We start from the raw sequence: 18,175 nt of genomic DNA on the forward strand, positions 1-18,175 counted from the left end.
ATTCTGGCGGTAGCCTAGTATGCCTAATAGATTATTTCACAATTGGAGCTTGATTGCTCACATTATGTAGTTGGTTGAAGCTTGTGGGATCATGTCAATATATAGCATATTGTATCTACAGAAAAAAGACACAGCTCTTAGAAGAAGTGAGGAATCTGAAACTCCGCCACCCGAAGGTGGAGCACCTGCATCTCCTGGTGGTGGGACCCATTGGGGCAGGCAAGTCCAGTCTCATCAATTCCATTGGGAGCATCTTCAAAGGTCGCATGTGTCAAGGGGCGCTGGCAGACACCAACAATTACACAAGCTTCACCCAGAAGGTGAGGTGTTGTTTCACCACAGCCTCTGCTCAGCCAGCTCAGCCTCTGCTCATGCTAATAGGCGGTTGGTCCAAAGACGTTCAATATGCCAAACAATGGTAACACATAGCATGCATCACCAATGCAACAAATTGTGGGATCAACTCCACTCTCCTAAATGGTCGTGACTTTTCCATTGAACTCCATTCATTCCCAACGGGGCATGGCTACTATAGCTTGGCAGATTAGAGGCTTAAGTCATATGAATTGCGGAAGAAACTTCTTATAACCTGTCTCCTCCTTATCTGTCCTTTCTGGTTGGTCATGGAAGCTGAAGGATGCATATTTAAATCCCTCCATAGACGACGTGGCCTTTTAAGCAAGACATCTAACCCCCAGTGCTCTAGGGCCTGTAACCATTAAGCTGTACCTAATAATCAACAGTCACTTTGGATTAGGAGTGTTAGTGTGTAATGTAGGCCTACCTACCTAAAGTAATGTAAAAGATTCACAGTGACGAAGTGTACCAGAGTTAATATAACTCTTAAATTGTTAACTTTTTTATTTGATTTGATGATCCCAATTAAATTAGTATTCATTTTACTCTGTGATCAGTGTAATATTATCAAAGTAAATTCTACTCAATAGCATGTAAATATTAGGAGCTATAGAGCACTCTAAGGAGCCTTTGGGGAACTTTTAGATTGCTCAGAGAACTTTTAAGTTCCTCCATGACTCAACTGAAAGCTATTTGAGGAACCTTCCACTTACAGTGTACTGGTAAATGACTCAACCCTTTACATCCACACAACTCATTTATAACCACCTTTACGCAAGGAAAAGGGGAAACACAGTGAAATTTGTGGTCAAATACTTCCTACAAAACATAGGATTTATAAAGAATTTCCATGCGTAACGGTAAAGACATAGACGCAAATGTGGCCAAGAGAAGGGAACTTCGCCATTCATTCCTATGAGAGAGGCGAAAGCAAGCGAATAGGTGCGAAGCGAAGCAAAATCACTCGGCCCAATCAAATCAACAACATAACTGTTCCATTCCATTTGATTCGCTGCGACGACCTGATGATGGTGGAGTTGTCAGAATGGAACACTGAATTTCGCCTCGCTCGTTTCGCCTGCTATGTGTCCCTAGCATAATGAACCCATGGGAGAACAAGACCATGCTACTTTCAGATGGTACACTATCTCAAAATCTCAAATTATTCTTGCAATGATTTGTTGACAAAGGCTCATATACACTTGCAATATTCATTGACTGATTAACATTACCTTGTAACATGCAGCGCATGCTCCTCCCAAGTTTGTCCCACAGTAGTCCTTTGCTGTGGGACAAACTTGGGAGGAACAAGTGCTGCGTGTTTTTATAAATCTCACTATTTTTAATCATTCCTTTGCATAAGCAATATTTGTTCGTATGCTACTGCAGGTCCTTGGACAACAGTGTCCCACTCAATATATGGTAACTCAACCTTACCACAGCAAATGGTAATGGAGAAGCATCACTGTTGTTTGTATAGTTCCAAATTCAGAAAATCAGAGATGGTGACGGTGAGAAATTCCTCCCTTTTGTCATCTGTGACATCATGGGACTGGAGGGAAGTGCGTCTGTTGCAGGGGTTTGTGTGGATGACATCATCATGGTTCTGAAGGGACATGTCAAAGATGGCTACCAGGTATGAACCGTGTACACACAAACATTCACAATTACAGTACATACACACCCTTTAATTTCCTGAGATGTGGGTATTCGAACTCAATGGGGGCGGTCGTGGTTAGGGAGTTGGACTGTAGATCATTGGGTTGCATTTTCAATTGCTATCCTTACCAATCCCATCCTCCCTCCATGGCTGAAGTGCTCTTGAGCAAGGCACCTACTGTATCCCCTCACTGCTCCAGGGTCTCTAACCAATACCCTGTAATAGCTGTAGGTCGCTTTGGATAAAAGAATCAGCCGAGTGTAATGTAATGTACGTAATGTAATGATTTAACCCCTGAAACCTTGACTGTAATTTCTTCTGTTCAGTTTAATCCATCAGCCTCCCTGAAAGAAGACAACCAACACTATTGTCACCTGCCTACTCTGAATGACAAGATACACTGCTTGGTGGCTGTCCTCCCTGCTGACAAAATCGCAATGATGAATAATGAGAGTGACAGTGTCATCGGCAAAATGCAGAAAATCAGGAAGGAAGCTTCTGCACTGAGTGAGTGAGCCCCCTAGTGGCAAAACCTTAAAAATACCCGGCCATTTTGGCCTCTGACTCTCGCTAGCTCAGCTCTGCTTTGTGAGCTCACAATAGGAATTTCGGATTTGCCCAGCTCCCAAACCAAACTGCAATGGAACCAATCAGGTTTTCAGAGTTATGGGAGTCATGGGACATTCAATTCCAAATTAACTCAATTTAATTCTAAAACTTAATTCCGCTTTAATACTTAAATTCCGTTTTTTACCTGCCATGTCGTTTCACGCATGCTCGTTGGGTATGTGATAATGTAAGACCCAGAGATGCAGACCCCACACACCTGGATTTTTTTTAAATGGCGTACCTCTATGCGCTTTCTTACATGAACGGTTTTCCTCAGAGGAACAGTCCAACTCATTTCAAGAAATTGATCATATGTAGTTAATCCCTGTAAAATATGAGAATACATAGGATTTTTTGTCTAAAGGCATATGCATTGCCTAACTCAGTGGTTCCCAAACTTTACCATGACCAGGCCCCCCATTTACCGATAGATTCCAGCCAAGGCCCCTCTGACACGGGCCGTGCTATACTATATTTTTCTGTGCACTCTCTTTCAGAACAATAGTCTCGGTTTGTGTTTCAGTGCCCCATCAGGATATATAAAATACCGAAATTCAGAGATAAAATAGATTATTACAGTATAATGCAGTTCTCAACTAATGTGAATATTGTTAAGTGTATTCCTGCATATTTTGGTGTACATTAATTAATCAATTATTATTATTCTTGCTAGCCTACAATTTTTCTTCAAACCTGCCGCGGCCCCCCTAGCACCCCTTCGCGGCCCCCCAGGGGTCCCCAGCCCCCACTTTGAAAATTGCTGGCCTAATTTAACAGTAGGCCTATAGCCAAATTAAGCGTAGCAATGCAAGTCTATTGAAGCAAACAAAACATCATCAAATACACTTATATACTACTTTGAAATTAATGTAAAATTCACCAGAGTGTAAAACATATTTAATCCCGTCCTGTGATCACTTGTGGCTTGTCAGAAGTAAATATTTTGAGGCTGAAGATAATCTGTTCTCCAGGTAGTACAGGGAGCTCAAACATGTGCATCCTCTATCCGATCAAAATCCTTTTAATCTCCCAGACGTTTCTTTGGAATAGAATAAAAGTGTCATGTAAACTTGAGAGAGAGAGAAACAAATTAGTAGCCTCTTACTGCAGCTTGGGTCGCAGGCGACCCTATTCACTTGCTGAAAATGCTTAACTACATCATAACATCATTGCTTTGACATTACATAGAGCCATAGTGCTGCGCTAAGGGGTTAAACAATTATAAATACGGAATTAAAGCCATCATGTAAAGGTAGCCATAGACACATTTTAGATGTAGTAGAGAAGGGGGAAAAGTGAAACATGACCGTTCTGACATCAATGACTGCTCACATAGACTCACTCATAAACATTGATTGTGTAATTACAATTGAATTTCAGGTTTCCCGATCAGGTGCTAGATTTTTGTTTTTGCATAAACCCGCACCTTCGCAAACCTTCCCATATATGGTGTAACTCCAGATGTCCGTGAAGCAAGGCAGAATTAATTTATCTGGCAAGAGTTATCTCACACAAGCTGTTTTCGTACTGAATTCGTCTGGACTCAGTCTACTATACACAGTGTTGCTTGAAAGTATGCAAAGATTCTAGACATGAGAGACATTTTTCTTTATTTAGTTCAGAGAGGGTTAGCAAGGGTTAACTCTAATACTAATGCTCAGCTTATGCTATGCTAAAGCTAGCTAATGCCAAGGTTATGCTACTTCTATTTAATTCTTTAACATTAGCATAGCCTTCCTTAGAATTAGCTTCGTATTACTTAGCATTAATATTATTATCATTACCTAAATACTAGCATGCTAGTGTAACATAGTGGCGGTACGCGCCCCTTTAAGTCACGGCAAGTAGTTTGATGCGTCCTGGGTGTGGCATGTTACAGGTGCGCACCATTCGCCATTACCTGCACCGGTTTTAAAAACCATGGCACTGGTTACCCGTGGGAAGATGCTGCTTTAGTGTTTGTGGCGGTGCCGCCAGTTATATCCAGTCGTCTGTCCCTTTTGAGGCTCAGGCTCGTGTCTGCGCTCACAAAAACGTGGCTGTTTCGTGAGGGAGATGGTCCTATGGCTGAGCGTCTTGTGAAGCGAGACCGAGTTCTCATTAGAACGCTGGATTTTGGATCAACAAGTCGCATAGGCTTGTGGTATGTATCTTCTATATGCAGTGTCTCCCTCCCTACATTGAGTGTGCTATAGTGTGCAGTGTATCTCACCTGCCGTCATATCTTATTAGGCTTTCATATGGGCGCCGCGCGTCTTGCTGCCAACTGCTGCACTAGGCTTATGGGCGCCTCACCACCAGTTACGGTATGTCTTCAAATTGCTTCCTCCATTAATATTGAATTGTATAATGACTGGTTACTCATTCGCTTTGGTATTTTGTGTGTGCAGGTAGCCTGGTGGTTCCTAATACGCCGGACTGTTGGATGCGAACAGGCTGTTGTTTTGCTTTACTAAAGTGCACCGAGTGCGCACATATGAAATGGTTACGGTAGCGAAGTCATAGTCGCTCGCTGGAAAGAGAGCCAGCCGTGGTCTAGTGTGTGTGTGTGTGTGTGTGTGTGTGTGTGTGTGTGTGTGTGTGTGTGTGTGTGTGTGTGTGTGTGTGTGTGTGAGTGCGCGTGTGTACACCTTTTTCATTTGTTTGTTTTAATTCTGGGTTGTACACCATACCTGTAATAGGCCACCCTATTGTCTGGGTACCCCCCACGACCCAAGCTCCTTGTTTGCAGTGTTATATAATGTAAATTGTGTGCCATACTAACAGTGTGGGTTGCCGTGTGTGTTTTATTGTAACTTTGCTGTTCACTAACTTTGGAGCTCTAAGAGGGTGGGAAACCAGGCCATATTGGCTCAGACGTGGGTTTGTGTACTTAATCTCCTTTAGTGCATGTGTAATTTTAAAGACTTTGCATCTGTACAGAAATAAAAGAAAAGAGCTTAATTGTCCCCAGTCACCCTGTCTCCGTGATCCTTTACGTACCTGCGTGCCTTGCGCATCACCTTTTTAGAGGGGAAAACACTCTTGGCGTAGGCCTAGTCGGAATTCAATGATTAAACTTGGTAGCCTAATTAGTATTTTGATTAATGACGAATTAAGGTCCACTTGGTTACACTAGCATGAAGCATTAACATTGGCTTATCATTCTGTTAGTAGGCTATTTGCTAAATATAAATTAGCATTTGCTTAGCATTCACAAGCATTAACATTAGCTTTGGCAAACATTGCCTAAACATTATCATAAGTTTCACTTTAGCATTAAGCATTGGACACTAGCTCGAGGGCAGTAACTAAATGTCCCCACAGTGGCCTGGTGTTCAGAAAGAGCAACTGTCCAGAACAATAGTTGGTTACTGTGTCCAGTGTCCGGGACAGCATCTACGGTAGCATGTCATTTTTCCGATGCCTCTTTGGTCCAACGCGTCAATAGGGCCTATTCCGAAAATTTCCCATTGATCCTACAGCCAATTAACTCTAAATAATGAAATTAAACCCTTTGCTCCGACAGCTCAATGTTCCGACCAATGGCTGTTTGAGGTCGGTCATCATAATTCCCCAGGTCGTATGTCCTGCTGCTCCTGTTTTCCTCTGTGCTTAAGACTTTAGCTGCATGGGCTGCGACGAGCTCATAGATAGCGCTTGGTCAAGCTATGCCCTTACCAAAACCACCCCAAACCTAACCTCTCATTAATGCAATGTTTCCAAATTTTACAATTGTGCCCTACCCAAAACCATTCATAAGCCTAACCTGTCAGTATTGTAATGTTTCGGAGTTTTAAATTTGTGCCTTGACCAAAACTTTCCCTAAACCTAACCTGTCATAGACAGCTGCATGACTGTGCGCATATCAGAGATGACGGTAATCTAAACTAAAGCAGCGTTCGGTCGGAACATTGGACAGTCGGGACAAAGGGTTTAATTTTATCGGGTAAAGGGTGTGTAAGACTAAGTACTGTAGGATCAATGGGACATTTACGGAATATTGACGCATCGGACCAATGGTGCGTCAGAAAATCGAGCAGTTCCCGCATCTATTGTAGATGTCCCTGGACAACAACTCTGTGTCCTGGGACAGTGTTCTGGTGTCCTGGGGCAGGGCTTAGTGTCTCGGGGTTACGTGGCGCTATTCCGTTAATGTGTATTGTCGGAATACCGACACGTTTTCCACCGTCCGCCGCTATTCCTACATGCCGCTATTCCGACATCCCTAACCTTAACCCTAACCCTAACCCTAACCCTAACCCCTAAAAAGTGTCGGAATAGCGGCATGTCGGAATAGCGCTATGTCGGAATAGCGCTATGTCGGAATAGCGATTGCCCCCCGTGTCTCGGGACATTTCAGACGACACCAGCAACAATACAGTACAATTCAGACTGTGCGTGATAACCTCGGTTACGACCTGGATGAGAGTGAGGTTTAGGGGGAGGAGTGTAACAGATGCCAACTAGAGGTTTGAGGTAGAACGTTGGTAAACCTCCCTCCTGATGGCCTGATGAAGGTCTAGTACCGTCTAGTACCGAAACGTCGTTTATTAAAGAAAGAACAGTGAAATGGTCAGTGTGCGGGAGTTTTTTTAAACTAAACCTCCCTCCTGAAACTTCACACAGTATCAGTAGTGCTGAGCTATTGGTCTGGACCTTCAGCTCAGCAGTAGTGCTGAGCCTCCCATGCTAAACTGGAAAGTCACGAGTCAAAATCCTGACTGTCTGGCGGACTGCGCAGGATGACCTTGGTTACCCAATGCTAAATGGAACACCCTTTTTTCCAGAAATTCCTCAAGTTATTGTCATGACGATGGTTGATAAGGCCTGTAATGAAGTCAAAATGGACAGGAGGGTGATCTACAGAAGCAGGAAGATCAAAGACAAGGTGTGTGTGTATGTGCACGTACAGTGTGTGTGTGTGTAGAGAGAAAGTGTGTAGGTGTGGTTTTGTGGGGGACATGCCTATGAGTGACGTGTGTGTGTGTGTGTGTGTGTGTGTGTGTGTGTGTGTGTGTGTGTGTGTGTGTGTGAGCTCAGATGCAGGAGTGCTCTAACAAGTTGGGTGTCCCCATGAACTGTGTCTACCCGGTGAAGAACTATCATGAGGAGATGGAGTTAGATGATGACATCGATATTTTGCTCCTCTCTGCTTTAAAACCCATCCTTGACTTCAGCAATGACTATGTGGGAGAACATGCCAATGATGAAGGGTAACCATTTTCCTCACATGATAGCCCGATTGAGTACACTTCTTACACAGTCTTTCTAATACTCTTTGTCATTTTCACCCGTTCACATTGTATTTTTATGTTTCCAACTAGATACAACCCCCCTGAAGTAGCTCCTGAAAACTGGAGGTTGATTGATGTGTCGTAAGTCTTTTTGTCTCTTACTGCAGATGGGGTCGCCGGCGGGCCTATTTATGATTTGCTGAAAATACTCAACTACATCATAACAACATTGCTATGACAGTACCAAGAGCCATAAGCAACTGATTAGGACACAGCCATTACAATTTTGGTGACAGTAAGATTATAACATAGCCTCTGCGCTAAGGTGTTAAAGAATAGAAAAGAATAGAAATAAAAGTATTTTTGTCGTTATACAAATACAGTGAGAACAGAAGATTCACCACAAAGTGCATGAATAAATAATATACAATAGAACTACTCCTGAACTACTGACTAAGCCCAATTCAGACCTCCCAGGAGTACTTAAAGTGATGGTTCGGAGACCCCGCACTGATGAAGGCTTGTTAGCCGAAACGCGTTTGCTTTTTGGACATGGTGGTAATATAAATAAATAATGAGACGCAGTTTGTGAGTGCGGATTTCTTCTTCCTTAAGTTGACGCTTTTTATCTCGCACCCAAAAGCTTTTCAGTTTTCCAAGAAGTTGAGCGCGTCCTCTGCCAATACTNGGAGAAGATTCACCCTAATGCCATTTGAACCGTGACATCCATCCAGTAGTACATCCGAAGTGTTTTCTATTTTGGGCGAACATTAGCAGAGTTACTGAGTTATTCCGAATAGCTTGGTACATCGTTTTCGGAACTTGGCAGTATCTTCAAACTTACCACGCTAAAATCATGCCATGACTCCCAACTACAGTAGTACAAATATGGTCTGTACTCACAAAATGATGCATTTGGAAGTTTGCACATAGTCCAGGGGCCTCATGTACAAAGAAGTGCGTGGATTTCCTACCAAGAAAGTGCGGGCGCCAAAATCTTGAAAGTTACTTACGGACAAAAAAATCCGGATGTATCAATAAGTGCGTAACCAGGTTTTGCCGTGAAATCTTGCGCACATGCACGAGCACACACGGGACCAAGTCTCCGCCTTGCCTCCTCCCTTAAATATTCAATATGAATATTCTAATTAGTATGAACAGACCCATTCATGTGCATTCATTGGTTGAAAGAATTGGAAAGGGAACGCGGGAAGGGGAACGCGGGAAATATAGGCCTATTTCATGATGCGAGGTGAAGGCGCTGTTTCGGAGGTAGCCAATTTCAAACGGAAAAAGGCTGCGCGCATAGCCTAACAAAATTACTTTTGGCGTGTAGGCCTATAAAATCAGGCATTGGTAGCCTAATAGCCTACTTAATGTGAGGAAAAAACTGTCATGTTATACTGCAGTACAATGCAGGTTTCCCAACAATTGATATTTACAAGGCATTACGTCAAAACACATTGCATTGAGGCAGTCGCCAAGGCTTCCGAGAAATAAACATTTATGTCGGGTATAAATATGAAAGATGACACATGTAGGCTACGCCACATGTAGGCCTATACATAACTTGCAGATCCAGAAAATATTAAATGGTTAATAGCTGCCAAATACTTGAAATAATTCTGCTGAATGGCATCCAATATCGTTGTAATTCTGGAATAGTTTCAGAGTCCACTTCATTTTAACCAGCTGCCTCAACAATAATATGGTTGAGGTGGTTTTCTTCTTCTTTTTTAAAAAAAAACACGGGCCTCAACATTAAAATCCACGTTTAACTGGCTGCACCGTTGCAATATTTCCAACCGTGTACAACACATGTAGTTGCGCTGCATGCCTCAGTGTGCCGCCAAAAAGACGCAATGCATCACTTACGGCAACTTCCACGCTTATGGAAACTTCCACAGCAGCCCTGTAATTCGCATGGAGATCCGCAGTTTTCCACGTCTAGTCTGTTTTAGTACATCTGACCGTGGCCGTGGAAAACAACTTAAGTAGCTTTTTTGTCCGTAAGTGAGCTTCGTACATGAGGCCCCAGGAGTTTACTATTATCAACACAAGCCGAATAGCCTCTCTGCTTATACAGCTGGGTTGAGGTTACTTCCTTCATCTGGGAGGAGCCCGTAAAAGTCCTCAAGAAAGTTCCAGATGAGAGTATTAAAAAAAGTTTTCACTGAATTGTGATAAAGTCTTATATTTTCAAGGCAACACTTAAAAGATATTTCAAATGTTACCTTCTCTCAATTAGACACGGATTTTAGTTATCAATACTGATGCTAAATTCACTTATACGGGCTCTTCCCAGATGACGGAAATAACCTCGACCCAGCTGTATAAGCAGAGAAGCTATTTGGCTTGTGTTGATAATAATACACTCCTGGACTACATACAAATTCATGCATCATTTTGTGAGTACAGACCATATTTGTACTGCTGTAAAAGTTGGGTGTCATGGCATAGGATTTTAGTGTGGTAAGTTTGGAGATACTGCCAAGTTCCCTTAGCGCTTGTACTAAGCTATTCGGAATAACTCGTAACTTGGCTAATGTTCGCCCAAGGTAGAAAACACTTCGGGTGGACTACTGGATGTGTGTCATGTTTCAAATCACATTAGGGTGAATCTACTCAGAACCATCACTTCAACGACTTTCAGCTTGACAACCATTAAAGGGGTATGCCACTATTTTGGGGCTTAATACAGTTAAAATCGTTGGCCAGGGTTTATAAAGGTGGTAAAGTGTCTTATTTTTCATGTAAGCGTTGTCTTGCTTTAAGATAAGTTAAAAGAGGGAGTATGTAGCTAAGCTTGTGAAAGTCAATGAATCACTGTAGCATGTAGCTACAGATGATAGAGGCAAATGACAGGCCGATTGAGTAAACTTCTAGCACAGTCTTTCTAATACTCATTGTCAGTTTTGCTATTTCAAATTGCATGTATTTTCTTATGTTTCCAGTTGCCCTTTCACATTATATTTCATGTTTCCAACTAGATGCAACCCCCCTGAAGTGTCTCCTGAAAACTGGAGGGTGATTGATGTGTCGTAAGTTTTTTTTTTTTTTTTAAAGAATAGAATAGGAAGTCTTTATTGTCATTATGCACGTACAATGAGAATAACAGCTCCACCACAGAGAACACAGATAACATATACATACTGTGCAATAAAACAATGCAATGAAGACAAAATAAGAACGTTCAAAAGAGAAATCACTAACTCAATGTAATTTGTAAATAATGATTCAGTGGTATCAATTGTTGCAATTGCTCTACAGAAAAAAAATGGAGATGATTGAAGAAGTGAGGAACCTGAAACTCCGCCACCCAAAGGTGGAGCACCTGCGTATCCTGGTGGTCGGACCAATTGGGGCAGGCAAGTCCACCCTCATCAACTCCATTGGCAGCCTCTTCCAGGGTCGTCTTTACCAAGGGGCGCTGGCAGACACTGCCGGTGACACAGGCTTCACCCAGAAGGTGAGATACCACCAGTTTTCCCTGAACCTGGTCATCCATAATGTGGATTTTGTGTTAATAGTTGTGTTTGTCATGGAATTTGACATTGAAATGAAAATGTGGCAATTACACGTAAATATTATCACAATGGTTTAATTGGTAATGAGTACAAGATACCTGAAGAGCGTTGCGTCCTCCTTACACAATGAATCGTAACCATTGAGATTCACATACGGCAGTCAATACAAAAAATTCACAGTTAACCATTAAATGTATTTTCAAAATGCCTAAATTGGCTACTGTTGAACTACAGCTACTATTATGAAGCATGGAAAGTGACTGTAACATGGAAAATGTAGCAATGAATCGACAGGCAAAACAAAAAAATGAGTTGCACTTTCTGATGAGTTTCACGTTCAGATTCTTCAGCCATAAAAAAAAACATTGTTTGTTATAGTGTTGCTGTGCTGTATTTTTATTGTAGTTACAGACTCAGAAAATCAGAGATGGCGAAAGTGAGAAATTCCTGCCTTTTGTCATCAGTGACATCATGGGACTGGAAGGAAGCGCGTCTGCTGCAGGGGTTCGCGTGGATGACATCATCATGGTCCTGCAGGGACACGTCAGGGATGGCTACCGTGTATGAAACATCAACACACACTCATGCAGTTTGAGCTTATGGATGAGAAGATGTGAACTGTAGATTTAAACTATGACAATTTCTGAGTAGATTTGTTTTCCTCTTCAGTTTATCCAATCAGAACCAATAAACAAGGCAGACATCAGAAGCTACCGCAAAAAGCCTGATCTGAACAAGAAGGTCCACTGCGTGGTCTTCATCTTCCCTGCAGACAAGACGGCCATGATGGAACATGATGAAGATGGTATCATTGCTAAAATGCGAGAAGTCAGGAAGGGAGCCGCTGAGCTGAGTGAGTGCACCCTCTAGTGGCTGAACATTTCAGTTGATTTTAGTAATGCGGTACCTCCATCTAGAGAAATGGAATTCAGTTATGAAAACCAGGTTACCCAGCAGTAGATTTGCCATTTACTTATTTTAGGATATGTGCTATACTACCAAGCTTTAGAAGCTACTTGGCACTAACATAGCAGGAAGTGAGCACCATGAGCAACCCTGAGCCATAGAAAAAGTGGAACACAGCGGCCAATGGGATAAGCTTGACTCTACATGGTTCTGCCTCCATCAACTCAGTTGATGATAATTCATCACAGGCAGTATATTACATGGTAGAGAATTGTGATATATATGAGAGTTTAGAAATTAGGTAAGTAACTACCTGAACTATTTTTTTTCTTTAAGAAATCCCTCAAGTTGTTGTCATGACGATGGTTGATAAGGCCTGTCCTGAGGTGAGGAAGGACCTGAAGATGATCTACAGCAGCAAGAAGATCAAAGAAAAGGTGTGTGTGTGTCTGTGTGTGTGTGTGCGTGTGTGCGTGTGTGCGTGTGTGTGTGTGTGTGTGTGTGTGTGTGTGTGTGTGTGTGTAAACAAACAACTAACAACTATGAACAATTAACATATACTGAACAAAAGTGTGTGTGTGTGTGTGTGTGTGTGTGTGTGTGTGTGTGTGTGTGTGTGTGTGTGTGTGTGCATGTACTGTATGTCACTTTAGATGCAGGAGTGTTCTAAGCAGCTGGGTGTCCCCATGAACTATGTGTATCCAGTGAAGAACTACCATGAGGAGACTGAGCTGCGTGATGACGTCGACGTGCTGCTCCTCTCTGCGCTGAAACAGATTCTTACCTTCGCCAATGACCATGTGCAGGAACTGGACAACAGTCCAACTTTCAATCCCTTGAAAAGATTGAGTACCATCTTTTAGATCTTATATCCTCTCCTCTCACTTTTGAACAGGCACTGTATATGTAATGTATTTCCATTTCTATTTTGATGATGACTATTTCAGCCGGTTCGATGACACATTTTCCACAGCAGCATATTGTGTACGTACATAACATATAATCCTGCATCATTGGCTATAATCTGTTTACTATTACCAGTAACATAGGATTTAAGAGGCATTGCTCGATGAATTACAAGTTTTGCTACATAGGCTGTATTAAAAAAGAAACTGACTCAGCAGCTACAATACTGTATGTGCGTTTGTTAGATGTAGCGCAGTTGATGCGCCTGGCTGGATAGAGAAATTAAAATGCAGAGCACATATGCTGTAATGTAAATGCTGTAGTGTGTGTGTGTGTGTATGAGCAAAAAATTGTATTAAAGCCTCTCGTACTGATCTGAATTGGTATGTTTCCTGGGATTATCTGAGTGGCATGACACAGAGATTCAGATAGTAATTTTCTTTACTGCATCCACTGGGTGGCACTACCCTGCAAAAAATATGGATAATCCTACACATACAGTATTCCATATTCTCCACACACACACATGCACACACACAGTATGTACAGTACTCTCTCTCTCTCTCTCTCTCTCTCTCTCTCTCTCTCTCTCTCTAAAAAAAACTCTAAAAAGCAAACTCTGTCATTACACATTGGGCAGCGGAATACAAAACGCTGTCCTGTCGACTGAATTCACTCTTTGTCATTGCTAGCCCAACTCCAGCCTTTTACCTCTGCGACTCTGTCTGTTCTGCAGATTGGATGGGCTGGGAGGATTAAAGAATGATTTGTAATTATCCTACCCTGGGCTGAAGGCAGATTTAAAATTGAATAGAAATACAGGCAAAGGTGCAGCATTCAAAAGGGCAGCTGTGGACGAATGGTTAGGGAGTTGGAGGCTTTTCCCACTAACTGCACACTGCTGCAGCAGGCTGTCCATGGTCTGCCCCTAAATCTACTGCAAATTGGCCCTGCCGTGGCGCTACCTGCAAGCCGATAGTCTGTACTTTTCATCCAATGGCGATCCCTGCTCCACCTTTCAAACACCAATTAGCATGTAAGGTCTATCTTTCTACTTCCAATCGCAGGGCCAGCTCTATCTTTCGACAGCGGGCCAATCAGGCCATGGGAGCCGTCCAATCAAATTAATAAGTACATATTTTGCAAAAGAATAGCTATGCGCTTTCTATCTTTCTGCTGAGCGAGCACGCTGAACGTGACGTCACATGATGTAAACAAGTCCACGTTGGTCGCCTCGCACTGGCAATCCCATGTCGGAGCTGTCAGAAGTTGCTAACGAGACCAGCGAACTTGTTTTGGATTAAAGAACCAGAAGGTAGAGAAGGTGCCCATCTTTATTGACTCTCAGTCTCTACACAGTACACAGAGATAGGGTGTTTTTGTTACTGCCAACTGATGCACCAGAACAAAACCAGCACAACATTTGAAATAGGCTACATGAGAACAGCTCAAAGCAGAGTTCAAATGCAGCATCTCCATGTACAGACATACAAAGGAAATTAATAAATACTATACGTGCATAAATATGTTTCAATCTGCGGCTATAGATAAATAATGTCATGTTTCACGGGAGAGTAGAAGGTAGTGGGGAGTCTGCAGCCTTCTACAGTGTGGGCTGATGTGGTCAATAGGCTTCCCAACAGATGCCCTCTCAGAGGGAACTGGAGAGCAGCACTCGCACTGGGCCATCTGCATACATGTTTCTTTCACAAGCTAGATCAAGCTCTCCTGAATGGACCAAGAATGAATGTGTGTGTGTGCGTGTGCGTGTGTGTGTGAGGGGCGAAGCTATAGGGAGGACGAGCAGGGCACTTGCCCCTGGGCCCAGGGCCCTCTCGTATTGGTGGTGGGGGCCCTATTGTAAGCCTGGCAAGCTGTACAGGCGGCCCTATAAGTGTCTTGCCCTAGGGCCCCGTGTGCAATTGTTCCGCCACTGTTGTGTGTGTGCACGCGCGCGTGTGTGTGTGTGTGTGTGTGTGTGTGTGTGTGTGTCAGTCAGTAGAGAAAAGAAACACTGTATATCTCTGCTTGGCGTTAAAGCCAGTGGGGGAGTGTTTGGAGATGTTATCTAGCGTCTAGTGTTATGTGTGTCATAAGTTGCTGCTGTAGACCCACCTAGACAGTCTCAGTCAGTCAGTCAGTGGGGTGAGGGGGACTCTGCTTATGCCTCAAGGGGTCAACACAGTGCAGTGCCTTCTGGCTCTTACAGTAATTAATTTCTCACCATTCTTCTGAAGGAGCTCACACACACTCTCTCTCTTTCTCTCTGTGTGTGTGTGTGTGTTTGTGTGTGTGTGTGTGTGTGTGTGTGTGTGTGTGTGTGTGTGTGTGTGTGTGTGTGTGTGTGTGTGTGTGCATTTATGCATGCATGGAAAGACACATGAAAAGAGGAGCTGGTTCTTGTCTTTCAGCGTCCTTCACTGTCCCGATGTTCACAGATAAAAGGAGAGAGAGAGAGAGAGCAACAGTGAGTGGTGAGGGGGGTGGGGGAGGGGGCTGCAGCTAGGCACCTGAATTAGAAAATAAGTAGGAGGAGCCATAATAGAGAGAGTGTGGTCGAGAGAGGGGGAGAGAGAGCAGAGCGGAGGGATAGATTAGGGACAGATTTTAACTGTGCGAGAGAGAGAGAGAGAGAGAGAGAGAGAGAGGCAGATTGCAGGAGGCAGAAAAAGCAGAGATGAGCAGAGAGAACACAAACTAGAGAGAGAGAGAGAGAGGCAGAAAGAGAGCTAGTGGGTAAATGTGTCAGTGAGTTGTGGGCAGCTAACTTGGTAGCAGAAGGCTGCTCTTTTACAAGAGAGACAGAGACAGAGAGAGAGAGAGAGAGAGAGAGCAATAGGAGGAGTCAGAAGATAGAGAGAATAGAAGAGAGAGAACGAAAAGAAGAGAATAAGAGGGAGTTGTGGTCAGGAGACTGGATAACAGAGGACTGCTCTCTATCGGACTGACCTGAAGCCAGCCCAGCCTCACTTGAGACTGGACCACAGGAGAGAGAGAGAGAGAGAGAGAGAGAGAGAGAGAGAGAGAGAGTAAAGGGGACAGAGTGATGGAACCCCTTCTGTCCAGCGAGATGGAGGGAGGAGAGGCGAAAGAAAGGAGGAAAATCCAGTTCTCCGTTCCCTCTTCGGTACCGATTCAGCTGGACCCACGGCAAGTAGAAATGGTAAGGATAATATTTGCCTGTATGTTTCGTTGTGCGTGTGTGTGTGTGCGTGTGTGTGTGTGTGTGTGTGTGTGTGTATGGGCATGTGTGTGTGTGTGTGTGTGTGTGTTCCAGTTTCCAAGTCACAGTTTCTCAATTAGTTCAGGATTCTCTTTCTAAATTGTGGTCTCATTCTCACACACACAAACGCANATGCACGCGCACACACACACACACACACACACACATACACACACACACACACACAAACACACCCACAGAGTTACCATGCCGACTACTTAGGAACTGTTTTCTCCTGTTTCTCACCGTGAGTTCTGTTGACACCTAATGACTTTTAAATTACATTAAATAACACAGGGAACAAGGAATACTCTTGTTAAATGTGAGTGTGTGCGTGTGTCTGTGTGTGCGTGCGTGGGGCGGGGGGTAAACGTGTAAAATAGTGAGTAAACAAGGCACCCGTGCCTTATTGGTTAATTTTCTGTGTGGGGAACAACCCGGTGTTACACAATTCTGTAAAATGGGCACAGCCCCTTGAACTCAAAATATGTGTCAGTTTCAGGATTTTGGCCGTAATTCTGTGATAGGCGCATGGCAGTTTCCAGCAAAATTGCCTGTAAAATTCACGACAGTGGTGATGCAAACAAGATGGATGTGATGGAAAATGAAGTGACAGACAGAGAGAGAGAGATGAAATTAACTTGTAAAGCGTGTGTGTGCACACGCGCGTGTGTGTGTGTAGAAGTCTTAACAAATTTTCATTTTATTACCCATCCAGATGTTAGACCTCCCCCCACCCTGACAGGGGAAGCAGCTCTGTAAGAGCACCCCTTCCCCACCTAGCTGGTGGAGCTTAATTAAAGACTCCTACTTAACGTGACTGCTGGAGCTCGATTACAGAACATCCCTTCCCCCAACTGGCTGTTGCTCGATTAGAGCACCCCCCCTTTCCCACTTGTCTGTTGCTTGATTACAGTACCCCTTTTCCCCCTTGAGTGGTGGAGCTCTAGAACATCTGACAAAACCCAGCCATAAGGGCAGTCATGGATAAGGGGTTAAGGCGTCAGACTTGTAGCCCAAAGGTTACCAGTTCGAATCCCGATCCACCAGGTTGGTGGGGGGAGTAATTAACCAGTGCTCTCCACCATCCTCCTCCATGACTGAGATACCCTGAGCATGGTACCGTCCCGTCGCCCTGCTATCTTTTGGGCACCATTGGGGGATACCCCCTTGCGCGGGTGAGGCATAAATGCAATTTTGTTGTGTGCAGTGTTCAGTTGTGTGCTGTGGAGTGCTGTGTTACAATAACAATGGGAGTTGGGAGTTTCCCAGTTGGGCTTCCACACCTGACTGCTGGAGCTCGATTAGAGAGCGGCCCTTTGAGCTCGATGGTGGAGCTCAATCTCCACCTGATCTGGGAGTTCAATTAGAAATGCCTTCTCCCCAATGATGTATTATAATACATATTTGTCTAAATTGATAAGTTAATACTAGTCAGTGGAATCTTTCATCTGCCATTTACGCACAGTAAAGTAAATATAGGTCGCCACAGTCAGCTGCAACTTCGAACGTAGGTCGTGTGACGTTTCCAAATGTGTTACTTTTCTAAGCTTGTGTGGTATCGGATGCGATGCCATGTTACGGCTTGTTGGTTTGGGGTGCCTTGAAATTTTTCATGAATTGAAAGGGTGCCTCGCCTAAAAAAAGGTTAAGAAACACTGCTCTAGAGCACCCCTTCCCAAAGTGGGGAAGCTCGATTATGTCGTCCCTTCCCTACTCGGCTGATGGAGGTCTGTTAAAGCACACCTGTAGACAAGAAGTTGACAGGCTC

General features: G+C 43.6%; 1 protein-coding gene across 1 annotated transcript; it reads left to right on the top strand.

Annotated features, from left to right (window-relative positions):
* The first annotated feature begins 7,402 nt into the window (after window positions 1–7,402).
* Window positions 7,403–13,448, top strand: LOC134442254 (interferon-induced protein 44-like). The gene is made up of 8 exons (XM_063192497.1): window positions 7,403–7,496; window positions 7,649–7,821; window positions 10,833–10,883; window positions 11,113–11,311; window positions 11,775–11,930; window positions 12,039–12,222; window positions 12,612–12,712; window positions 12,929–13,448. The coding sequence occupies exons 1-8, from the start codon at window positions 7,416–7,418 to the stop codon at window positions 13,136–13,138; spliced, it is 1,155 nt and encodes a 384-aa protein (XP_063048567.1). The 5' UTR covers window positions 7,403–7,415; the 3' UTR covers window positions 13,139–13,448.
* Window positions 13,449–18,175: the final 4,727 nt, after the last annotated feature.

This window comes from Engraulis encrasicolus, unplaced genomic scaffold, assembly GCF_034702125.1.
Source record: "Engraulis encrasicolus isolate BLACKSEA-1 unplaced genomic scaffold, IST_EnEncr_1.0 scaffold_133_np1212, whole genome shotgun sequence".
NCBI lineage: Eukaryota > Metazoa > Chordata > Actinopteri > Clupeiformes > Engraulidae > Engraulis > Engraulis encrasicolus.

What these genes read in the sequence shown, in the direction of transcription:
- LOC134442254 (XM_063192497.1), top strand. Translation starts at nt 7,416, where the DNA reads ATGACGATGGTTGATAAGGCCTGTAATGAAGTCAAAATGGACAGGAGG. An exon ending in ACGTCAGGGATGGCTACCGT is followed by an intron (nt 11,931 to 12,038) that starts GTATGAAACATC and finishes TTTCCTCTTCAG; the next exon opens with TTTATCCAATCAGAACCAAT. An exon ending in GCAAGAAGATCAAAGAAAAG is followed by an intron (nt 12,713 to 12,928) that starts GTGTGTGTGTGT and finishes ATGTCACTTTAG; the next exon opens with ATGCAGGAGTGTTCTAAGCA.